This window comes from Melanerpes formicivorus, unplaced genomic scaffold (genome assembly GCF_026170545.1).
Source record: "Melanerpes formicivorus ecotype bairdi unplaced genomic scaffold, bMelFor1.0.p_v2 SCAF_1, whole genome shotgun sequence".
Lineage (NCBI taxonomy): Eukaryota > Metazoa > Chordata > Aves > Piciformes > Picidae > Melanerpes > Melanerpes formicivorus.
Genome location: NW_027142353.1, coordinates 48,016,959 through 48,040,123, shown reverse-complemented (window position 1 = coordinate 48,040,123; position 23,165 = coordinate 48,016,959). Strand labels below are relative to the sequence as shown.

Here is a 23,165-nt window from a genome sequence, read left to right as displayed (position 1 = left end):
TGTTGAGTTTATTGGGTGCTGCAGACCCCTGGGGGGGCTCCAGGGGCTTCAGTGGTACTTGTAGGCCAGGGCATGAGCCACCACCCCAACCAGCTTCTGCCAGGTGGCCTGGCAGACAGGACCAAAGTCCTTGGTGAGGTGGGCAGCCAGCACAATGATGAGGATGTCTCCCAGGAGCTGGAGAGAAGTAAAGGAACCAGGTCAGTGTGGTGCTGAGGACAGCTTCATGCTGCAACAGGACCCTGGGACCCAAGGCTTGGTGAGAACCCAGCCTCCAGGTGGGCTCTGGAGGTTGAAATTCAAGGGCCAGGAGCTGGGGGGAACCCAGATCCATGGAGGATGAGCCCCGAGGAGCAAAGTCCAGCAGCAACCCAGATCTCTGGTGGCTTGCTGGAAGCTCCAGCCCAGGAGACCAAGGGCCCAGTGACTTCTCACCACCCCACAGTGACTCCTCACCACCTTCAGCCTCATCTCTTTGGCCTCATGGCCCCTTCTGCTGCCCTCCACCCCACGCTCAGACCTGGCCTCTCCACCTCTTGCCACTAATCTCCTACCCTTTACCACCACACCTTTGCTTCTCCTTCTGCTCTCCCATCTCCCAGCCTTGGGAACAGTGAAGGTGGATGTGAGGTGGAGAAGAGAAGAAGATGGTCTCCATCTTCAACCCCAAACAAGATCTCAACTGCCTTCTCCCACATCTCTCCAACCCAAGTCTGAAGGGGCCTCCAGGACCTCAGAAGCTTCTCCCAACCCCAAGTCCTTCAGAATCCGGAGCCTTGCATCCCCCTGGTGTCACCAGATGCCCAACCTTCTCCTCTCTCCTAACCTTCCTCTCCCCAAGCCCCCTCCTCTGTCTCTGCCAGGTTGATGCTGCTCATTTTGAACCCTCCAGGCACCAAGGTGCTCCTCAGGCTGGAGGGAGAGAAGGTCAAGCCCCAAGGGCAGGACTCACCCTGAAGTTCTCGGGGTCCACGTGGAGCTTCTCACAGTGCAGCTCTGACAGCTTGGAGTAGGTGGCCTTGAGGTTGTCCAGGTTCTTGATGGCTTCCCCAAAGGAGGTGAGGACCTTCTTGCCATGGGCACGGACCTTGGGGTTGCCAATGATGGCAGTGGGGCTGGAGAGGTTCCCAAAGTTGTCAAAGAACCTCTGGGTCCAGGGGTAGACAATCAGCAACCTGCAGGGAGGTGACCACAAAGGAGAGAGGGAGAGGTTAGAGGCTGCCAGGAGTGGTCCTCCTGGTTCCTCTGTCCCCATGGTGGAGCTGAGGAGGTGCCCACAAAGGAGAGAGGGAGAGGTTAGAGGCTGCCAGTGGTGGACCCCCTGGTCCCTCTGCCCCCATGGTGGAGCTGAGGAGATGCCCAGAGCAGCCTGGAGCTCACCTGGCCAGGGCCTCAGCACCACATTCCTCCACGTTGACCTTGGCCCAGACGCTGGTGATGAGCTGCTTCTCCTCGGCTGTCCAGTGCACCATGCTGGCTGCTGGCTGGGCTGCTGGCTTCCTCAGGAGCTTGCAGGAGGACACAGAAGGCTGGAGCTGAGCTGCAGACCCCCAGGCTGCTGCTGGTGGCTTTTTTATCCCCCCTCTCCAGCAGCTCCTCCCCCGTCCCACCCCCAGGGGTCATTGGCTGGGGGTCTCCAGCAGGCTCTGGGTTGGTGTCTGCAGGCAGCGGTCAGCCTGCTGTGAGGTGTGGTCTGCAAGAAGAAAGTCCTTAACAGGCAGGCTCAGGACACAATACCTTCCTTATCTCCTCCTCCATCCACTCCTCTGTCCTCCTGCACACCACAGAAGTGTTCAGGGCCACCCCTAGGTCCTCCAGCAGGACGTCAACCCTTGGGCAAGCTCCTGCCCGTCGGCATCACCCGAGCTTGGAGCCCTCAGCTGGACCTCCAGGCTCTCAAACCTGGAGGGATGGCTCTCTGGTGGGACAGAGGTCCTGATGGAGGAGCTTAGGGACTGCTCAGACCCTTCCCAGGATCCCAGCACAATTGGGGTTGAACCCCTGAATGTACCTTCCAACCCAATGCATTCCATGATACCATGGTTTCAGAGGGGTCACAAGGTCACAGGGGCAGGACCAGAGGAGGCCAGAGGAGGGCTGGAAGGGCTCTGCTGGGTCCCCAGGCTGGCAGAGTTGGGGTTGTTGAGCCTGGAGAAGAGAAGGCTGCAGGGAGAGCTGCTGGTGGCCTGGCAGGGCTGGAAGGGGCTGAGGAGAAAGCTGGGGACAGAGTTTAGAGCAGGGCCTATGGGGACAGGCCAAGGGGAGATGGTTTGGAGATCCAAGAGGGAGACTGAGTAGATGAAGGCATGAGGCTGGTGAGACACTGTCCCAGGGTGCCCAGGGAGCTGGGAGCTGCCCCCTGGCTGGCAGCAGCCCAGGGCAGGTTGTCTGGGGCTCTGAGCTCTGCTTGGGGCTGTCCCTGCTGGCTGCAGGAGGCTTGGGCTGGGTGACCTCTGAAGGTCCCTTCCAACCCAACCCATTCCATGGCTCCAGGGTTTCAGGGTGGGCACAAGGGCACCAGGGCACACCTGGGGCTGTGTCACTGCCTGAGGACTTCTTGCTTTGCAGCTTCCCCAAACAGGGCCCTCAAGTGCCTGGCTCTGGGCCACCCTCTGCTGACTTCCCCTGCATGGGCAGGAGACAGCAGAAGGACCTTTGCTGTGGCTCTCATTTTACACCATCCCCAAAGCCCAGCATGGTGTGGGGAGGGAAGGCAGCTCTGGAGCTCAGCCAGGCCCAGCCCAGCCTGCTCCAGCAGGGCACCCCCAGCAGCTTGCCCAGCAGCACCATGGCCAGGGGGGGTTGGAAGCTCTCCACACAAGGACACTCCACAACCTCTCTGGGCAGCCTGCTCCAGGCCTCCAGCACCCTCAAAGCCAAGGAAGTTTCTCCTCCTGTTCAGGTGGAAGCTCCTCTGGTGTCACCAAAGCCCCTGTGCAAAGCTCAGCACCAGGAGGTGCAGGATTCCCTGGCAAGACCTCATGGTCTGTCCCCAGTTGGGTCTGGGGAGACCTTTCCGAAGGTTTCAGCCAGACCTCTGCTCCATGCCAGTTCCAGATGCAGACTGCTCCCTGGGCTGGAGCCACACTGAGACCTGGCACAGCAGAAGGGCCCTGGGGGGGTTGGTGTCAGAGGCTGGAGAGGAGGCAGGGGGTGCCCAGGTGGGCAAGGAGGGCAGCAGCAGCCTGGGCTGGAGCAGCAATGGTGTGGGCAGCAGGAGCAGGGCAGGGATTGTGCCCCTGGGCTGGGCACTGGGGAGCCCACAGCTGCAAGCCTGGGGGCAGGGTTGGGACCTCCCTGCCAGGAGGACCTTGAGGGCTGGGGCAGGGCCAGAGAAGGGCAAGGAAGCTGGGGAGGGGTCTGGGGAAGGAGGAGAAGGCTGTGGAGAAGTTGTGAGGAGCAGCTGAGGGCCCTGGGGGGTTGAGGCTGCAGCAGAGGAGGCTGAGGGGAGACCTTGTGGCTCTCTGCAGCTCCCTGAGAGCAGCTTGCAGCCAGCTGGGGCTCAAGGGCTGCTCCTGAGGGCTGGGCAAGAGGAGATGGCCTCAGGTTGTGGCAGGGGAGGTTGAGCTTGGCCCTGAGGAGCAATTTGTGCCCCTTGAGGGGTGCCCAGGCCTGTGGCAGGCTGCCCAGGGCAGTGGTGGAGTCCCCATGGCTGGAGGGGTTGGGAAGCTGTGGTGCTGAGGGCCATGGGGTGGTGGAGCTGGGGCAGTGCTGGGGCCATGCTTGGACTCCATCATGTCACAGATCTTTTCCAACACCAGCTGAGGTGCTCCCTGCCTGTAGGCACCTTGCAGCAGCTCCTAGGTGTCCATTATTCATTATTTTTCAACTCCAGGAGCCAAAAGGAGGTCCCTCAGGCCCCTTCCAGCAGCATCAGGCCAGGGCTGTGCCCTGATAAGAGGATGTGCAGCAGAAGCTGCTGGCTGCAGATAAAAGTATCACAGTGGTGGCCAACCCTGGCTTCAGCTCCCACCTAAACAGCAGCCCCACAGGTCCCCCACCCTCCTTTCCTAAGCAGGTCTGGAGACCTTCAGAAGGTCTCTATTGAACACCTCAGGTCTCCATTTAACACCTCAGAAGGTCTCTATTTAAGGCCTCAGAAGGTCTCCAATTAAGGCCTTCAGAAGTTCTCCCTTGAACATCTCAGTAGGTCTCCATTCAGCACCTCAGAAGGCCTCCATTTAAGGCCTCTGAAGGTCTCCATTTAATACCACCACAAGATCTCCATTCAATTCCCCAGAAGGTTTCCATTTAAGGCCACAGAGGTTTCCATTGGAGACCTTCAGAACCTCTCATTTAACCTCAGAAGGTCTCAATTCAACACCACAGAAGGTCTCCATTTAAGCCCTTCTGAAGGTCTCCATTCAAGAGCTCTGAAGGTCTCCATTGAAGATCTTCAAAAGGTCTCCACTGAACACCTCAGAAGGTCTCAATTTAACTCCCCAGAAGGCCTCCATTTAAGATCTCACATGGTCTCCATTTAACACCTCAGAAGGTCTCTATTGAACACCTCAGAAGGTCTCCATTTAAGGCCATTGAAGACCTTCAGTACTTCTCATTCAACCTTAGAAGGTCTCCACTGAAGACCTTCAGAAGGTCTCTATGTAAGACCTCAGGTCTCAGTTGAACACCTCAGAAGGTCTCCATTGAACACCTCAGAAGGTCTCCATTGAACACCTCAGAAGGTCTCCATTGGAGACCTTCAGAAGGTCATAGAATAGAATCAATAAGGCTGGAGAAGACCTCAGAGATCATCCAGTCCAAGCTGTCACCCAACACCTCCTGACTGCTAAACCATGGCTCCAAGGGCCACATCCAGTCCCCTCTTGAACACCTCCAGGGATGGGGACTCCACCACCTCCATGGGCAGCACATCCCAACAGGCAATCACTCTCTCTGTATAGAACTTCTTCCTAACATCCAACCTGAACCTCCCCTGGCACAGCTTGAGACTGTGTCCTCTTGTTCTGGTGCTGGCTGCCTGGCAGAAGAGACCAACCCCCAGCTGGCTACAGCCTCCCTTCAGGGGGCTGGAGAGAGCAAGAAGGTCTCCCCTGAGCCTCCTCCTCTCCAGGCTAAGCAAGCCCAGCTCCCTCAGCCTCTCCTCACAGAGCTGTGCTCCAGACCCCTCCCCAGCTCTGTTGCCCTTCTCTGGACACCTTCCAGCATCTCAATGTCCTTCTTAACCTGAGGGGCCCAGAACTGGACACAGCACTCAAGGTGTGGCCTAACCAGTGCTGAGTACAGGGCAGGATGACCTCCCTGTTCCTGCTGGCCACACTCTTCCTGATGCAGGCCAGGATGCCCTTGGCCTTCTGGGCCCCCTGGGCACACTGCAGGCTCATGTTCAGCCTCCTCTCAACCAGTACCCCCAGGTCCCTCTCTGCCTGGCTGCTCTCAGCCACTCTGACCCCAGCCTGGAGCACTGCCTGGGGTTGTTGTGGCCAATGTGCAGCACCTGGCACTTGGATGTGTTCAATCTGATGCCCTTGGACTCTGCCCATCTGCCCAGCCTGGCAAGGTGCCTCTGCAGAGCTCTCCCACCCTCTAACAGCTCAACTCCTGCCCCCAGCTTGCTGTCATCTGCACACTGACTGCTGATGGACTCAGTGCCCTCCTCCAGATCATCAATAAAGAGATTGAGCAGGCTGGGGCCCAGCACTGATCCCTGGGGCACACCACTACTGCCTGGCCTCAAAAGGTGTCCATTTAACACCTCAGAAGGTCTCCATTGAACACCTCTGGTCTCCATTTAACACCTTCAGAGTGGACACTTCACATCCTGCTAGAACCTCATTGAGATCTGTGTCTGTTAGGAGCAAGTTGTTTCCTCCTTGTGATAGGACTTCCATCTTCAGCTGGAAGGTTGAAGGACAGGAGATCAGGATAAGGGATTTTGTCCCCTGGGTTTGAACCAGAGGTGGTTCAAACTGAGGGAGAGGGAGGCAGGAGGAGAGGGTAGCTGGGACAAACAGGACAACATCAGCCCCAGAGCCTTGGTGGGGACCAATCCATCAGCTCCATACATGGTGTGGTCCTGGCACACTGAGACCTGGCACAGCAGAAGGGCCCTGGGGGGGTTGGTGTCAGAGACTGGAGAGGAGGCAGGGGGTGCCCAGGTGGGCAAGGAGGGCAGCAGCAGCCTGGGCTGGAGCAGCAATGGTGTGGGCAGCAGGAGCAGGGCAGGGATTGTGCCCCTGGGCTGGGCACTGGGGAGCCCACAGCTGCAAGCCTGGGGGCAGGGTTGGGACCTCCCTGCCAGGAGGAGCTTGAGGGCTGGGGTAGGACCAGAGCAGGGCAAGGAAGCTGGGGAGGGGTCTGGGGAAGGAGGAGAAGGCTGTGGAGAAGTTGTGAGGAGCAGCTGAGAGCCCTGGGGGGGTTGAGGCTGCAGCAGAGGAGGCTGAGGGGAGACCTTGTGGCTCTCTGCAGCTCCCTGAGAGCAGCTTGCAGCCAGCTGGGGCTCAAGGGCTGCTCCTGAGGGCTGGGCCAAGAGGAGATGGCCTCAGGTTGTGGCAGGGGAGGTTGAGCTTGGCCCTGAGGAGCAATTTGTGCCCCTTGAGGGGTGCCCAGGCCTGTGGCAGGCTGCCCAGGGCAGTGGTGGAGTCCCCATGGCTGGGGGGATTGGGAAGCTGTGGTGCTGAGGGCCATGGGGTGGTGGTGCTGGGACAGTGCTGGGCTGATGCTTGGCCTCCATCACCTTCAAGGTCTTCTCCAACCCAACCCATTCCATGATTCCATGAGTGGCCACCAAGCAGGCCAGGGAGAAGTTGTGGAAAAGCTTTTTTGTCTCTCCTTAGGATGAAAGGGAAGGATGGGGGAAGGCCACATAGGCACCATGGAGGTCTGGTGGGCTTGGGGAGGAGATGGAGAGCTTCAGAGCAGAGCTGGATGTTCTCCCCAGGAGGAGAATGACCTCATTGTCCTGTGGCTCATCTCCCATGGCAACACAAAGGACATTTCAAGCTGTTCCTTCCAGCTCCAGCAACAACCACCCAAAATAACCCTGAGCTTCAGGTCAGGTGAAGGCCTCCTTGCCCTAGGAGGTGGAGCTCTGGTTGGAAGATCCATCCTTAACCCTTGGTAGCCTTCAGGCCTTGAGCCCAGAAGGTGTGGAGGACCTCATGGTCTGCTCTGGCTTTCTTGTGGCACCTCATGGCTGGGTTATGGGTTGTGGTCGATGTTGAGGCTTTGACTCTTGAGGCTTTGACTCTGCTCAGGAGGTCTCCCTGCTCTCAGATTTGGGTCTCTGTGGAGATGTGGGGCTGGGGGCAACAAAAATGCACAGAGGACATCCAGGGCATGGCAGCAGATGTGTCCTGAGCCTGCTGGAGTCATGGAATGCCAGTAACATTTGGGCTGGAGAAGACCACAACCTGAGGCCATCTCCTCTTGGCCCAGCACTCAGGAGCAGCCCTTGAGCCCAACCCTGCCCCCAGGCTTGCAGCTGTGGGCTCCCCAGTGCCCAGCCCAGGGGCACAATCCCTGCCCTGCTCCTGCTGCCCACACCACTGCTGCTCCAGCCCAGGCTGCTGCTGCCCTCCTTGCCCACCTGGGCACCCCCTGCCTCCTCTCCAGCCTCTGACACCAACCCCCCCAGGGCCCTTCTGCTGTGCCAGGTCTCAGTGTGGCTCCAGCCCAGGGAGCAGTCTGCATCTGGAACTGGCATGGAGCAGAGGTCTGGCTGAAACCTTCGGAAAGGTCTCCCCAGACCCAACTGGGGACAGACCATGAGGTCTTGCCAGGGAATCCTGCACCTCCTGGTGCTGAGCTTTGCACAGGGGCTTTGGTGACACCAGAGGAGCTTCCACCTGAACAGGAGGAGAAACTTCCTTGGCTTTGAGGGTGCTGGAGGCCTGGAGCAGGCTGCCCAGAGAGGTTGTGGAGTCTCCTTGTGTGCAGAGCTTCCAACCCCCCCTGGCCATGGTGCTGCTGGGCAAGCTGCTGGGGGTGCCCTGCTGGAGCAGGCTGGGCTGGGCCTGGCTGAGCTCCAGAGCTCCCTTCCCACCACCCCATGCTGGGGTTTGGGGGTGCAGGGAGTCCTTCACCTCAGCCTCCAGGCTGGAGCAGAGCAATGGGCCAGGCTCAAGGGACCTCCCTGGGCTCCTCCAGCACAGCATGGGCCACACTTTGGTGCTGGAGCCCGGTCCTCCAGGGCAGAACCTCACCAATGTAGGGCTGCTGGAGCATCCCCAAGCCCTGGGCACGTAGGACAGCACTTCAGCTATCAACCTGAGAGGGGCTGCTGCTGGGACCCCACCAGCCTGACCGTGCCCAGGGCTCCACCTCTATCACCCCTGGGCAGCCTGTGGGGGGCCCACACCCTTAGGGACCCAACAGCAGATAGCTTCCTCACCACCCTGGCTGCAAGGAGAGATAAAAGCCACCCCCTCAAGGTGGGAAGAGATGGTTTCTGACCATGGGTTTAGGATGAAATGAGGCCTGGAGGGGGTGGTTCTGCTGCTCTCTGCTACCTGGGCAGGTGGACCTCCATCCACACCTCACCTCCCACCAGTGTGGTTGGCACTGCAGCTTGGAGCTGGGGTGTTGGGAGGGGTGTACCTTGTGTGTCCCCCCAGTTTCTGCTTCTAGGGTGGGTGGGAGGTGGCAAACGACAGGGCTTTAGGTGCTCCAGCAAAGGGAAAGGGGTGGAAGCTCCTGAAGGGCTCCTGGAGGTGGAGGAACCTCATGAAGGGTCCCAGGCAAGCAGCAGTGATCCCCTCCAACCACACAGCAGGGGAATGGGAGAGGGATCCTGGGCATCAAACCTTCCCCACTGCTCCCCCAGTGATGTCCCTGCAGGGCTGTCCTCCAGAGCTGCTGGGCAGGGCCAAAGCAGGAGGGGAGCAAAGGATGGAAGCTCAGGAAGGGCTCCTGCAGGTGAAGGAACCTCATGGAGGGACCTAGACAAGGAGCAGGGGAGGGACAACCTGCAGCAGCACAGCCCAGGGGGGAGCTGCTGGGGAGCAGCTGCCAGGAGAAGGAGCTGGGGGTGCTGGGGGACAGCAAGGAGGTGCCCAGCAGCCAGCAAGGTGCTCTGGGGGCCAAGGAGGTGTCCTGGGGGCATGGAGCAGAGTGTGAGCAGCAACAGGGGCAGGGAGGTTCTGCTGCCCCTCTGCTCTGCCCTGGGGAGGCCACAGCTGCAGGGCTGGGGCCAGGGCCAGACTGCCCAGGTCAGAGGCTGGGAAGTGCTGGGGAGAGTCCAGGGGAAGCTTCCACCTGAAGATGAGGAGAAACTTCCTTGGCTTTGAGGGTGCTGGAGGCCTGGAGCAGGCTGCCCAGAGAGGTTGTGGAGTCTCCTTGTGTGGAGAGCTTCCAACCCCCCCTGGCCATGGTGCTGCTGGGCAAGCTGCTGGGGGTGCCCTGCTGGAGCAGGCTGGGCTGGGCCTGGCTGAGCTCCAGAGCTGCCTTCCCACCTTTGGGGATGGTGTAAAATGAGAGCCACAGCAAAGGCCCTTCTGCTGTCTCCTGCCCATGCAGGGGAAGTCAGCAGAGGGTGGCCCAGAGCCAGGCACTTGAGGGCCCTGTTTGGGGAAGCTGCAAAGCAAGAAGTCCTCAGGCAGTGACACAGCCCCAGGTGTGCCCTGGTGCCCTTATGCCCACCCTGAAACCCTGGAGCCATGGAATGGGTTGGGTTGGAAGGGACCTTCAGAGGTCACCCAGCCCAAGCCCCCTGCAGCCAGCAGGGACAGCCCCAAGCAGAGCTCAGAGCCCCAGACATAGAACACATAGAATAGAATACATAGAACAGACCAGGTTGGAAGAGACCTTCAAGATCATTGTGCCCAACCCACCAACCAATCCAACCCACCCAAACAGCTAACCCATGGCACCAAGCACCCCAGCAAGTCTCCTCCTGAACACCTCCAATGACGGCGACTCCACCACCTCCCCGGGCAACCCATTCCAATGGGCAATCACTCTTTCTGTATAGAACTTCTTCCTAACATCCAGCCTAAACCTCCCCTGGCACAGCTTGAGACTGTGTCCTCTTGTTCTGCTGCTGAGTGCCTGGCAGAAGAGACCAACCCCCAGCTGGCTACAGCCTCCCTTCAGGGAGTTGGAGAGAGCAAGAAGGTCTCCCCTGAGCCTCCTCCTCTCCAGGCTAAGCAAGCCCAGCTCCCTCAGCCTCTCCTCACAGGGCTGTGCTCCAGACCCCTCCCCAGCTTTGTTGCCCTTCTCTGGACACCTTCCAGCATCTCAATGTCCTTCTTAACCTGAGGGGCCCAGAACTGGACACAGCACTCAAGGTGTGGCCTAACCAGTGCTGAGTACAGGGCAGGATGACCTCCCTGCTCCTGCTGGCCACACTCTTCCTGATGCAGGCCAGGATGCCCTTGGCCTTCTGGGCCCCCTGGGCACACTGCAGGCTCATGTTCAGCCTCCTCTCCACCAGTACCCCCAGGTCCCTCTCTGCCTGGCTGCTCTCAGCCACTCTGACCCCAGCCTGCAGCACTGCCTGGGGTTGTTGTGGCCAATGTGCAGCACCTGGCACTTGGATGTGTTCAATCTGATGCCCTTGGACTCTGCCCATCTGCCCAGCCTGGCAAGGTGCCTCTGCAGAGCTCTCCCACCCTCTAACAGCTCAACTCCTGCCCCCAGCTTGCTGTCATCTGCACACTGACTGATGATGGACTCAGTGCCCTCCTCCAGATCATCAATAAAGAGATTGAGCAGGCTGGGGCCCAGCACTGATCCCTGGGGCACACCACTAGTGCCTGGCTGCCAGCTGGCTGTGGCACCATTCACCACCACTCTCTGGGCTCAGCCTCCAGCCAGTTCCTCAGCCAGCACAGAGTGCTGCTGTCCAAGCCAGGGGCTGACAACCTGCCCTGGGCTGGTGCCAGCCAGGGGGCAGCTCCCAGCTCCCTGGGCACCCTGGGACAGTCTCACCAGCCTCATGCCTTCATCTACTCAGTCTGCCTCTTTGACTTCCAAACCATCTCCCCTTGGTCCATCCCCACAGGCCCTGCTCAAACCTCTGTCCCCAGCTTTCTCCTCAGCCCCTTCCAGCCCTGCCAGGCCACCAGCAGCTCTCCCTGCAGCCTTCTCTTCTCCAGGCTCAACAACCCCAGCTCTGCCAGCCTGGGGACCCAGCAGAGCCCTTCCAGCCCTCCCAGCATGTCTGTGGCCTCCTCTGGCCCTGCTCCAGCAGCTCCCTGCCTGTGCTGAGGCCTCCAGAGCTGCCCCAGCACTGCAGCTGGCATCTCCCCAGGGCTGCTCTCCAGCCTGGATGCACCCCAGGAGTTGTCCTAGCCCAGCTGCAGGAGCTGACCCTTGGCTTTGTTGACCCTCATGATGTTCCCCTGCTGTTCCCCATGCTGTTCCCTCTGGCTGGATCCTGTCCCTTCAGGGGTCTCAGCCCCACCACTCGGGCTTGGGGGCACTCTCCCAGCTGCTGGAGGCTGCTTCCATCCTACTGTGTCACTGCTGGAGACATTTCCTGGTCCCAGCATGGACCTCTGAGGAACATCTCTGCCCAGCCTCTGTGCTGGGCTCTGCCACCCCCCCAAGGCCAGGGTGCTGCCATCCCCCGCAGCGGTGCCCAGAGCTGCTGAGTCACCCTGGCCTCTCCCAGCCCCAGCTGCAGCAGCAGGAGGGGAGGGGGAAGATAACTTGGAGAGGACAAACAGCAGCCTGGCTGGGCAGAGATAAGGACCTTGGCCAAGGAGATGCCTTCCACTTTCTGCTGAGTCAGAGTCATGACTAGGCAAAAAAAAGTCTGCTGCTGGCTGGCATCAGCTGGAAGGTCTTAAGGGGGGGGGGGGGGGAAGGGAAGTTAGTTCTGATGACTTCTCTTCTGCTCAGCAGAACCTTCTTGTCCTCCACCCCACAGTCCAAATCTCCCCAAGGGATGGGAGAACATGTCCAGACAAGCAGCTCCTCTTCTCCATCCTCCCTCCCAGAGGAAGGGCTTCAGGGGATCCAAGTCCTCAAGGGATCCAAGTTCTCCTCAGCTACCATGGAGCAGGCTCCACAGGGAGCTAGTTGAAGCCTCAGCAGCAGAAGGTGCTGAGGGCCATGGTGCAGCACCAAGCTTGGTAGAGTTAGGGCATGGTTGGGCTCAATGAGCTCCAAAGGGTCTTCTCCTACCCAAACCACTCCATGGTTTCCCCAGCAAGCAGAAGTCCTGGCAGGAAAACTGAGGCAGGGAGCAAGGGGGTGGCACCCAAAGTGTCATGAAGGGAAGGTTGTCCCCTCAAGAAAGGAGGACATGGAGAAGGCCATAGGACATCTGCTCCTGCACCTGGCACACAACAAGAGCTCCTCTTCCTCAGCAGAGCTTTGGTCCACTTGGGTTGGTCCTTGGGTGATGTCCACTCCACCCCTCCATGAAAGCTGACACTGAGGGTGATGTCCTCTGAACCCCTCCATGAAGGCTGGCACTGAGGGTGATGTCCTCTGAACCCCTCCATGAAGTTGGCACTGAGGGTGATGTCCTCTGAACCCCTCCATGAAGGCTGGCACTGAGGGTGATGTCCTCTGAACCCCTCCATGAAGTTGGCACTGAGGGTGATGTCCTCTGAACCCCTCCATGAAGGCTGGCACTGAGGGTGATGTCCTCTGAACCCCTCCATGAAGGCTGGCACTGAGGGTGATGTCCTCTGAACCCCTTCATGAAGGCTGGCACTGAGGGTGATGTCCTCTGAACCCCTCCATGAAGGCTGGCACTGAGGGTGATGTCCTCTGAACCCCTCCATGAAGTTGGCACTGAGGGTGATGATGTCCTCTGAACCCCTCCATGAAGGCTGGCACTGAGGGTGATGTCCTCTGAACCCCTCCATGAAGGCTGGCACTGAGGGTGATGATGTCCTCTGAACCCCTCCATGAAGGCTGGCACTGAGGGTGATGTCCTCTGAACCCCTCCATGAAGGCTGGCACTGAGGGTGATGTCCTCTGAACCCCTCCATGAAGGCTGGCACTGAGGGTGATGTCCTCTGAACCCCTCCATGAAGGCTGGCACTGAGGGTGATGTCCTCTGAACCCCTCCATGAAGGCTGGCACTGAGGGTGATGTCCTCTGAACCCCTCCATGAAGGCTGGCACTGAGGGTGATGATGTCCTCTGAACCCCTCCATGAAGGCTGGCACTGAGGGTGATGTCCTCTGAACCCCTCCATGAAGGCTGGCACTGAGGGTGATGTCCTCTGAACCCCTCCATGAAGGTTGGCACTGAGGGTGATGTCCTCTCCACCCCTCCATGAAGGCTGGCACTGAGGGTGATGATGTCCTCTGAACCCCTCCATGAAGGTTGGCACTGAGGGTGATGTCCTCTGAACCCCTCCATGAAGGCTGGCACTGAGGGTGATGTCCTCTGAACCCCTCCATGAAGGCTGGCACTGAGGGTGATGTCCTCTGAACCCCTCCATGAAGGTTGGCACTGAGGGTGATGATGTCCTCTGAACCCCTCCATGAAGGCTGGCACTGAGGGTGATGATGTCCTCTGAACCCCTCCATGAAGGCTGGCACTGAGGGTGATGTCCTCTCAGCCCTTCCATGAGGGTGGGCACTGAGCCTGCTGTGCTTGGGCCAAGCTCTTCAGCTGCCTTGATATGACTCCTGCCATTGGGGTTCAGAAGCTTGAGGGCAAAAGAACTTTCTACAGGCACCTTCCAAGGTCCTGGAGTCATGGAACAGGTTGGGTTGAAGGCACCTTCCAAAGTCATGGAAACATGGAATGGGTTGGGTTGGAAGAACCTTCAGAGGTCATGGAGTTATGGAATGGGTTGGGTTGGAGGGACCTTCCAAGCAGCACTGCACATGGAGGTCTCACCCCACCTGCTGCTCACCCTCTGGAGATGTCACCCAGGAGATGTTTGCCTCTGCCCTGCTGGTCCTTCCCGGAGGGTCCAGCATGGTTGGAGCCAGCCAAGCTCTCACCCTCCCCGAGCTCTGCAAGCAGCACCATGGAGATGTTGCCCCAAGGTCCTGCAGACCTCACCCCCAGACCCTTCTTTCCAGCTCCCCCCAAGGGAGGCTGTGGCGCACAGCTCATTGCTGCCCTCTACTGGGTGCTGCTGGTGGCATCTCCTCCACCCTGCCACCCTCGAGGTCCTTACCCCACGGTGGAGAGGGATTGGCTGTTGGGGGGTCTCCACTTTGGAGACAACCAAGGAGAAGGCAAATCCATGGAGGCTTCACGGGTTGCTCCCCACCAGGTGCGACCAAGAGGCCTTCATGGAGAGGTTGCTTCCCTTCCCCTTCTCCCCTTTTCCCCTTCCCCCCTTTTCCCTTCCCCCTTTCCCCTTCCTCCTTCCCCTTCTCCCCTTTTCCCCTTCCCCCTTTTCCCTTCCCCCTTTCCCCTTCCTCCTTCCCCCTTCCCCTTTTTTTCCCCTTTCCTCTTCCCCTTTCCCCTTTTCCTTTCCCCCTTTCCCCTTCTCCTCCTTTCTCTGGAGCAGGAAGAGAGGCCAGAAGCAAAGTCTCCATGAGAAGGTCCTCCCCTCAGTGCCTTACTGAAGGTACCTTGCAAGAGGATCCCCCAAGGAAGGTTGGAAGTGCTTGGAGTTGGAGACTGTTAGCTCAAGGAGCTTCAACTCCATGTCTGCTCCTCAGGGCCCACCTGTGGATTGCCACCCAAGGTGGGACAGGAGGGAAGAACCCATGGAATATGTTTGGCTACTGCCAAAAGATGTCCTTAGGGCTTTCAAGAGGTCCTGGGGTGGGAGACAGAATGGAAGGGAGAGAAGTTGTCCATCTGGACGCCTTGTGAAGACCCTGTGGAGACACTGTGGACACCTTGTGTGCTACCAAGTGGTCCACAGGGAGGGACACTTGAGGTTTGGGACATGGTTATTGATCTGCATAGGCTGGAGAGGACCTGGAGAGGATGGAGAGGACTTGGACAGGATGGAGAGGAGCCCAGGACAGGATGGAGAGGAGATCTGGACAGGTTAGAGAGGAGACCTGGACAGGTTACAGAGGAGACCTGGACAGGTTACAGAGGAGACCTGAAAAGGATTGAGAGGATCTGGACAGGTTGGAGAGGAGACCAGGACAGGTTAGAGAGGAAAACCAGGACAGGTTAGAGAGGACCTGGGTAGGATGGAGAAGAGGCAAGGACAGGATGGAGAGGATCTGGGTAGGTTGGAGAGGATCTGAACAGGTTAGAGAAGATCTGGACAGGTTGGACTGGACCTGGAGAGGATGGAGAGGTCCTGGGCAGGGTGGAGAGGATCTGGCCAGGATGGAGGCTTGGGTGGAGTGGAACCTCAGCTGGAGCAAGTAGAGGGTCCTCACCCTCTACTCTGCCCTGGGGAGGCCACATCTGGAATGGGCCCAAGCAAGACCTGGCCAGGATGGAGAGTTGGGGGAGAGGAACCTCCTGAAGGCCAAGCAGGGCAAGGGCAGGGTCCTGCCCCTGGGCAGGGACAACCTCCTGCAGCAGCACAGCCCAGGGGGGAGCTGCTGGGGAGCAGCTGGCAGGAGAAGGAGCTGGGGGTGCTGGGGGACAGCAAGGAGGTGTCCAGCAGCCAGCAAGGTGCCCTGGGGGCCAAGGAGGTGTCCTGGGTGGGGGGCACGGAGCAGAGTGTGGGCAGCAGCAGGGGCAGGGAGGTTCTGCTGCCCCTCTGCTCTGCTCTGGGGAGGGCACATCTGGAGTCCTGGGGCCAGGGCTGGGCTCCCCAGTTCAAGAGGGCCTGGGAACTGCTGGAGAGAGTCCAGGGGAGGCTCCACCTGAAGATGAGGAGAAACTTCTTGGCTTGAGGGTGCCCAGAGAGGTTGTGGAGTGTCCTTGTGTGGAGAGCTTCCAACCCCCCCTGGCCATGGTGCTGCTGGGCAAGCTGCTGGGGGTGCCCCTGGCCCTGGCTGAGCTCCAGAGGTCACTTCCCACCAGCACCATGCTGGGAGTCAGGGATGATTCATCTCCAAGTTGGACCTCAAGCAGAACATCATCAAAATTCAAGTTTCAGCTTCCAGGAGCTGCTAAAAATAGACAGCAAAGAGGACCCTGAGGGAGGTCCCACACAGCTCCAAGCCTCCTCCAGCTATCTTTAGCTCTCCAGATCATCACTTCTCCAGATCCACCACTTCCCAGAAGGAGGCAACAGCTTGGCAGGTTGGAAGGACTTCTCTCCTGGTTCTCCTGACTGAGGGATCTTCTACCACCAGGCAGCAGCTCCCACCACAACCTCTTCTCATGGGATGGGTTGGGTTGAAGGCACCTTCAGAGGCCATGGAATCATGGAATGGGTTGGGTTGGAGGCATCTTCCAAGGCCATGGAGTCATGGAATGAGTTGGGTGGAAGTGACCTCCAAAGCTCATAAAATCATGGAATGGGTTGGGTGGAAGGCACTTCCAACCCATTCCATGACCTCTGAAGGTTCCTTGCAACCCAACCCATTCCATGACCTTGGAAAGTGCCTTCCACCCAACCCATCCCATGAGAAGAGGTTGCGGTGGGAGCTGCTGCCTGGTGGTAGAAGATCCCCCAGTCAGGAGAACCAGGAGAGAAGTCCTTCCAACCTGCCAAGCTCTTCAAGGTCTTCTCTAACCCAACCCATTCCACAGGCATCTAAATCACAGCTCCAAGCTCCATGGCTCTCCAACAAGCTTTGTGCTCCTCACACCAATTTTGTCTGGGAGCAGAGGAAGGCAACCAAGGTCCTGCTGCTTCCTGCGGGCACAGAAGGACCTGCAGCAGGGACAGCCAGCAGAAGACCCCAGCAGAAAGGAGTTACTGAACATCACAACCACAAGAGAGAGGAACCAAAGAGCTGGGATCAACCATCCAGTGATGCTCCTGAGGACAAGCAAAGCCTCCTCAGATGACAACTGACAGCTTGGTGGCTGCTGGTGGCCTCTGAGGACCCCAGGCTGTCACCACCATGAGTGGTGCCACCAGGCAGCAGCTCCAGAAAGCCCAACTGCAGGTCAGAGGTTCCTCTGCAAGGAGCAAGGGGCCAGGATCTGAAGGTTCAACAAGGGTTGAGGTCCTTCTGCCTTGAGGAGAAGAAGGTTTCCCCCATGGGAAAGGGGTGAGGAGAACCTGGCTTGGGCTGGGAGGAGGCAAGGGAGAGGAGATGTGAGGTGGGACAAGGCTTGAGGGGAAGGTCTGGGCACTGCCACCTCCAAGAGAAGACCTTCAAAAACAAGTCTGGGTCAGAAGGAACATCCAGAAGGTCATTGGTGACCCAGGGTGTGCCAGCAGGACATGGAAGCCACTAAGGAAGGGTCTCCTGGACCTTAAAGTCCTCACTCTGAGGGTGGTGAGACTTTGGTTGAGGTTTGCCCCCATCCCTGGACCCATTCCCTGATCAGGTTGGGTTGGGGCTTGGAGCAACCTACCCTGGTCAAAGATGTCCCTGGAGGAGATGACCTTAGAAGGTCCTTTCAACCCAACCAGGCTGTGAGGAGCACCATCAGGGGATCCTTCCTTGGTAGAACCTTGGATCTTCTTCCCCTTGGCTCTCTTTACTTCATGCAATGGTGGAAACCAAACTGGTGGTAAGAGGTCAACGGGCTCCTTAGGAAGGTCCCAAGGCCAGGAAGAGATCTACCTGGTGGAAACCACCACCAGCTGCTGCTGCTTGCAAGGCTGGCAGAGGTTCAACCTCATTAGAGACACCAGGGAAGGGCCTTCAAGTGCCACCACCTGCCTCAGAAGATCCTCCTTATAAAGATGACCCCAGGAAGCTGTCCTGAGGAGTGGCCTTGAGGTTCTGCAGAAGGTTTAGAGGTTGGCTCTCTTCTTTTGGGCAGGTAAGGTGGAGTTCTGAGGGGTTTGGGGTGGTTTTGGGTAGCTTCTTCTCATCCATCCGGTTGTGATGTCCTCTTCTGCTCCATGGTTGATGCTTTTGGGTGATTTTTGAGGCTGGCAATAGGATCTCCTGCTCCTGGGTGGTTGTGGTGGACCTTGATGAGTGCTGATGTGGGGGAGGGTTGTGGTGGGGTCTTGGGGGCTTTGCTTTGTGTTTTGGGGTTGGGTTTTCTGGAGCAGACCTCTCCAAGGGTCCTCTCAGCCTCTTGGTGGTCCCAAGAGGTTGAGAGGTCACCATGTGAAGTGTTCCTCAAGGGAGACCTCCAAAGGTCCTCTTTGGACCATCAAGAAGCTGAGAGGCTGAGATGTCACTCTGTGAAGTGTTCCTCAAGCGAGGCCTCCAAAGGTCCTCTCAGCTTCTTGGTGGCCCCAAGAGGTTGAGAGGTGACCCTGTGGAGGCCTCACTTGAGGAACACTTCAAAGGTGACCTCAGCTGTAGGCCTCCAATGTTCTAGCTGAAGATTACCAGAGGAAATGACTTCTCTTAGCACCTCCTTGAGGTCAAGGTGGACTTCCTGCAGCTCTTGGCCCAGAGGAGACGTCAGTGTGGTGCTACACCTCCCTCCCTTTTCCAACCCACTCTCAACTGGCAACACCTGGTGGCAGGAGGGTTGGGGAGATGGAAGCTCTGCACCACCCCTGGTGGCTTCATGCAGAGGGACCCTGACTTGGGTGGTCCCCTCCCATCTTCTGGTTGAAGAGTTTGAGGGTGGCCAGACCCTGGCCCCAGGTTGCCCAAAGAGATTGGAGATGTCCCATTCCTGGTCAGGTTGGTTGGAGCTCTTCCCAACCTGCCCTGAGTTGGGGATGTCCCTGGAGTTAGGGGACGTCCCTGGAGTTAGGGGACCTTGAAAGGTCCCTTCCAACCCAAAGCACTCCATGGCTGCTGAGGCCTCAGGAGAACTTGGGCTCCCACACAGCTCCTCTGCTGCTTCTGCTAGCAAACCACCTTCATGGAATGATTTGGCCTTGGCGGTGGCCTTCAAAGGTCAGCAAGGCTTGGCCAGGCCAAGCTCTTCCCAGCCTGTCCTCCCAGCAGAGGGCTTCCTGCCCTCCCCTCGTGGTTGTGACCTCCTCTGGACCTGCTCCACCAGGCTCATGCCCTCCTTGTGCCTGTGTCCTTTTCTCCACAGCTCCATCCACCTCCCAGTTCATCCAGCTGTGGAGATGGGAGTGGGGCAGAAGTTGCTGGTCCTGTGGGCTGCCAGCTTGGTGGTGTCCACGAGGGACTCTCTGCTGAATGTCTGCATGGATGCCAAGCACCACAAAACCAAGCCTGGCCCGGAGGGGAAGCTCTATGAGCAGGTAGGACTCTGCTGGTGGCTTTGGTTGGGACTGTTGGGGTCTCCTTGACCTCTCCTCCTGGCCCTGGGACCTGTTTGTTGGCTGCTTGCTTCTTGCAGAAGGCCAGGGTAGATGTGGCCACCTCAGTGGTACCTCCTTCAGTCACCTTAGGTAGCCCAGGTGAAGCTGCTGAGAAGAGGACCTCCTCCTCTGCTTCTCCTTCAGTCTTAGGACCTCTTCTGGCAGACTGAAGACCCCTGCCCCACTGTACTGCCCCCCATCCCAGGCCCCTGTTGGAGATGGGGCTAGGACCAAGCCAAGGTGGCAGGAGAAGGGAGTTTGTTTCTCTTCCTCAGCTTGCCTCTGGCTCCTGCTGAGGATCCAACCTTCTCCTGGTGTTCCTCTCCACTCTGCTGCAGCCCTGAACCCTTCATCCCTAAGGAGGAGGAGGAGGGTTCCCTGGCCCTCCTGGGGTGGTGATGCTGTAGCTTAGGGATTGTTTGTCCTACCATCAAGCCCTCCAGAGGGCTACACAGCCCCAAGGGAGGCCATTGCCCTTCATCCTGTCACTGCAGGCCTGTGGGAACAGCCTCTCTCTCCAACCTTCTTGCAGGCTCCCTCCAGGTACTGGAAGGGGGACATTGGATCTTCCCTCCCTGTATCCCAGGGGCTCAGCCAGTTCCAGCTCCTCTGCCATGGGCTGGGACACCTCACACCACAGCAGGCTGCTCACAGCCACCTCCAGCCTGGCTGCAAACACCTCCAGGCATGAGGCTTCCACCACCTCCCTGGACAACCTGTGCCAGGCTCTCACCACCCTCATGGGCAAGAGCTTCTTCCTCACATCCAATCTCAGTCTCCCCACTTCTAGTTCTGCTCCATCCCCCCCAGTCCTATCCCTCCCTCACACCCTCACAAGTCCCTTCCCAGCTTTCCTGGAGCCCCCTGCAGATCCTGGAAGGCCACAAGAAGGTCTCCTGGGAGCCTTCTCCTCTCCAGCCTGCACAACCCCAACTCTCTCAGGCTGTCTCCAGAGCAGAGCAGCTCCAGCCCTCTGCTCCTCCTCGTGGCCCTGCTCTGGACACCTTCCAGCACCTCCAGACCCTTCCTGGCACAGAGGCTCCAGATCTGGGATGTGCAGTGCTCCAGGTGGGGTCTCACCTGCTGGCTTCTGTCTCCTGCTGCAGTGCTCTCCCTGGAAGGACAATGCCTGCTGCACAGCCAACACCACTGCAGAGGCTCACAGAGACCAATCCAACCTCTACAGCTTCAACTGGAACCACTGTGGGGTGATGCCCCCCAAGTGCAAGCGGCACTTCATCCAGGACACCTGCCTCTATGAGTGCTCCCCCAACCTGGGGCCATGGATCGACCAGGTAGGACCAAGGGCTGCTCCCAGGGAGATCCCTGGGGGCTTGGGGGGAAGGGGTGGGATTGGCAGCCCCTGGGGGCTGGGGGGGTGGGGGTGGGTTGGCCTCCCCGGGGAATTGGGGGTGGGTGAGGAGTGGCCCCCTCCAGGGGGCTTGGATGGGTGGGGGGTGACCCCCCACAACCTGCTAGGGGTTGGTTAACCTCCAGTTGGAAGTCCTCTGAGATGTCTGGCAGGAGCTTTCTGTGGGTGGAATTGGCTCCAAGAAGCCCTGGGCAGGCTGAGAGCTGGGGCAGAGGAACCTCCTGCAGGGCAAGGGCAGGGTCCTGCCCCTGGGCAGGGACAACCTCCTGCAGCAGCACAGCCCAGGGGGGAGCTGCTGGGGAGCAGCTGCCAGGAGAAGGAGATGGGGGTCAAGGAGGTGCCCAGCAGCCAGCAAGGTGCCCGGGGGACCAAGGAGGTCAAAGGTGTCCTTGGGGTCATGGAGCAGAGTGTGAGCAGCAGCAGGGGCAGGGAGGTTCTGCTGCCCCTCTGCTCTGCCCTGAGGAGGTCACATCTGCAGTCCTGGGGCCAGTTCTGGGCTCCCCAGCTGGAGAGGCCCCCAGGGGGAGGCTTCCACCTGAGGAGGAGAAACTTCTTGGCTTTGAGGATGCTGGAGGCCTGGAGCAGGCTGCCTAGAGAGCTTCTGGAGTCTCCTTGTGTGGAGAGCTTCCAAGCTCTGCCCAGGGCAAGCTGCTGGGGGTGCCCCTGGCCTTGGCTGAGCTCTGGAGATCCCTTCCCACCAGCACCATGCTGGGACTGAGTGAAAGGTCTTTGGTGGCTTCCCCTTGGGTGGTCAAACCAAGTGACGGAGCACCCCCTGTGGTCTCTGTGGGGCTGAAGCCCTCTGGGCTCAGCCCTGGAGACACAGGGAAGCTCTTGGATGGGGCAGTGTCCTGCTCCCCAAGTTCCAAGGGTCCTGGGCCCGTTGGTCTGCAGGTGGACAGCAGCTGGCGCAGGGAGAGGATCCTCCACGTGCCCCTCTGCAAGGAGGACTGCGAGGAGTGGTGGGAGGACTGCAAGGACTTTGTCACCTGCAAGGAGAACTGGCACAAGGGCTGGAACTGGGCCACAGGTTGGTGGCAGGACAGGGGTGCAGTGTCCTGGTGTTCTTCTGGGGGTGTCTCCAGGAGCCAGCTGTTGGCCTTGGGGCTCCATGATGGACACTGTGGAGCAAACATCTCCTCAGCCTGGTGGGAGAAGCCTCCTAGCAGTGTGGGGGTTGGACCCAAGACCATGGAATGCTCCTCTCCACCTCTCTCTCCAACTAGGTGGTGGCCAAGGCACCATCCATCAGCTGTGGGGAGCTGGTGGCCTTGGTCCTCCTGGGTGCTGGGACGTGGGTGAGGAGTCCCAGAGCCACCACCCATCAGTGGTGAGGAGCTGTGGGCTGGAAGCCTTGGTCCTCTTGGGTGCTGGGACATGGGTGAGGTGTCCCAGAGTCACCACCCATCAGTGGTGAGGAGCTGTGGGCTGGAAGCCTTGGTCCTCTTGGGTGCTGGGACATGGGTGAGGTGTCCCAGAGTCACCACCCATCAGTGGTGAGGAGCTGTGGGCTGGAGGCCTTGGTCCTCTTGGGTGCTGGGACATGGGTGAGGAGTCCCAGAGCCAAGACCCATCAGTGGTGAGGAGCTGTGGGCTGGAAGCCTTGGTCCTCCTGGCTGCAGTGCCCTAACTTCCTGGTGATGTCCTCTTGCTGCTGCCCCCCCAGGAACCAACCGCTGCCCCTGGGGCTCCATGTGCAGACCCTTCAGGGAGGTCTTCCCCCACCCCAAGGACCTGTGTGAGAAGATCTGGTCCCACTCCTACAGCTACACCACGCTGCAGAGGGGCAGCGGCCGCTGCATCCAGATGTGGTTTGACCCTGCCCAGGGCAACCCCAACGTGGTGGTGGCCAAGTACTACGCCTGGAGGAGGAGGACTTCAGCTTGGGTGGACAACACGACTCCTGAGGTGGACAAGGCCAGGAGTCCTCTCCCCTGCTCTGGCATGGTCCTATTGGTGCCTCTGGTGCTTGTAGTGACCTTTGGAAGGAGCTGGAGCCTCTCTGGGGCCTCTCCTTGAACCTTGGACTGCTGCAGGAGTGGAGCTGCACACCTCCAGGAGTGATGTTGGTGGGCCTTGATATCTACCTCTACTTCCAGCCTGGCTGTCCCAAGGCTCTTTGGCTTCTCTAGAAGCTCTCCATCCCCACCTGGCTGTGGGTTGGGCTGGTTGTGCTCCTTCCAAGGTCTTCAGTTCTGAGGGGTCGGTCCTTCAAGCAGCTTCTTGAGGCTCTGGTGTGTTGTAGATGACAATAAAAGAAGCTTCTGGCTCAGCCTTGCAGTGGTGAATGAGGAGGGAGGAGGTAGAAGCCTCCTGGGGGTGAAACAAGCTGCTGGGCTGACGCTGGAGGGGTGGTGGGGTTGGGGCCCTCCTGGAGGGTAGGTAGGAAGAAGGGGAAGATGTTAGAGGGTCCTGGGGGGCCCTGGAGGGCTGTGGTGGTGGAGGAGGTGCAGAGATGCTTACGCAGCCACCGGGGGACTCTGCAGCAGGACACAGCTGGGCTGGGGGAGAAGAACCAGGGCCCTAACCTCGGGGAGGTGGAGGGGTGGCTCCAGCCCTCCTGGGGGCAGGAAGGGGGATCCTCTCCTGGTGGTAGGGTGGCTTCTAGAGGTGGTCTTCCTTTGGAGGGTGGAGGGGGAGCACCTAGAAGTGGCCTTTCTCTTGGAGTGTGACTCCT

At 59.1% G+C, this 23,165-nt stretch overlaps 2 protein-coding genes across 10 annotated transcripts; one reads left to right on the top strand and one right to left on the bottom strand.

Moving 5' to 3' along the window:
* LOC137442935 (hemoglobin subunit rho) lies at nucleotides 1-12,167 on the bottom strand. 4 transcript variants are annotated; one of them, XM_068142155.1, is made up of 4 exons: nucleotides 11,657-12,167; nucleotides 1,381-1,693; nucleotides 953-1,175; nucleotides 1-177 (listed from the first exon to the last, which is right to left on the bottom strand). In XM_068142155.1, the coding sequence occupies exons 2-4, from the start codon at nucleotides 1,470-1,472 to the stop codon at nucleotides 49-51; spliced, it is 444 nt and encodes a 147-aa protein (XP_067998256.1). In that variant the 5' UTR covers nucleotides 1,473-1,693; nucleotides 11,657-12,167; the 3' UTR covers nucleotides 1-48. The 4 variants fall into 4 exon arrangements, with proteins under 4 accessions (XP_067998256.1, XP_067998246.1, XP_067998236.1 ...); XM_068142145.1 differs by lacking the exon at nucleotides 11,657-12,167 and adding an exon at nucleotides 11,273-11,626; XM_068142135.1 differs by lacking the exon at nucleotides 11,657-12,167 and adding an exon at nucleotides 2,012-2,764.
* A 947-nt stretch (nucleotides 12,168-13,114) lies between these two features.
* LOC137442914 (folate receptor gamma-like) lies at nucleotides 13,115-22,760 on the top strand. 6 transcript variants are annotated; one of them, XM_068142095.1, is made up of 8 exons: nucleotides 13,115-14,154; nucleotides 16,503-17,693; nucleotides 18,207-18,739; nucleotides 18,885-19,056; nucleotides 20,223-20,411; nucleotides 21,383-21,518; nucleotides 21,715-21,818; nucleotides 22,155-22,760. In XM_068142095.1, exons 4-8 carry the CDS (start codon nucleotides 18,919-18,921, stop codon nucleotides 22,461-22,463), a joined length of 876 nt encoding a protein of 291 aa, XP_067998196.1. In that variant the 5' UTR covers nucleotides 13,115-14,154; nucleotides 16,503-17,693; nucleotides 18,207-18,739; nucleotides 18,885-18,918; the 3' UTR covers nucleotides 22,464-22,760. The 6 variants fall into 6 exon arrangements, with proteins under 6 accessions (XP_067998196.1, XP_067998167.1, XP_067998176.1 ...); XM_068142066.1 differs by lacking the exon at nucleotides 13,115-14,154 and having other exon boundaries at nucleotides 16,117-17,693; XM_068142104.1 differs by lacking the exon at nucleotides 13,115-14,154 and having other exon boundaries at nucleotides 17,676-17,693; nucleotides 18,221-18,739.
* Nucleotides 22,761-23,165: the final 405 nt, after the last annotated feature.

Bases quoted from the DNA above. Each gene is read 5' to 3' on its own strand.
- LOC137442935 (XM_068142155.1), bottom strand. From the start codon at position 1,472: ATGGTGCACTGGACAGCCGAGGAGAAGCAGCTCATCACCAGCGTCTGG. The intron at 1,176-1,380 runs GTGAGCTCCAGG...ACCTCCCTGCAG, and splicing joins GGTGCTGAGGCCCTGGCCAG to GTTGCTGATTGTCTACCCCT. The intron at 178-952 runs GTGAGTCCTGCC...ACTTCTCTCCAG, and splicing joins TGGACCCCGAGAACTTCAGG to CTCCTGGGAGACATCCTCAT.
- LOC137442914 (XM_068142095.1), top strand. From the start codon at position 18,919: ATGGGAGTGGGGCAGAAGTTGCTGGTCCTGTGGGCTGCCAGCTTGGTG. The intron at 20,412-21,382 runs GTAGGACCAAGG...GTTGGTCTGCAG, and splicing joins TGGGGCCATGGATCGACCAG to GTGGACAGCAGCTGGCGCAG. The intron at 21,519-21,714 runs GTTGGTGGCAGG...CTCTCCAACTAG, and splicing joins GGGCTGGAACTGGGCCACAG to GTGGTGGCCAAGGCACCATC.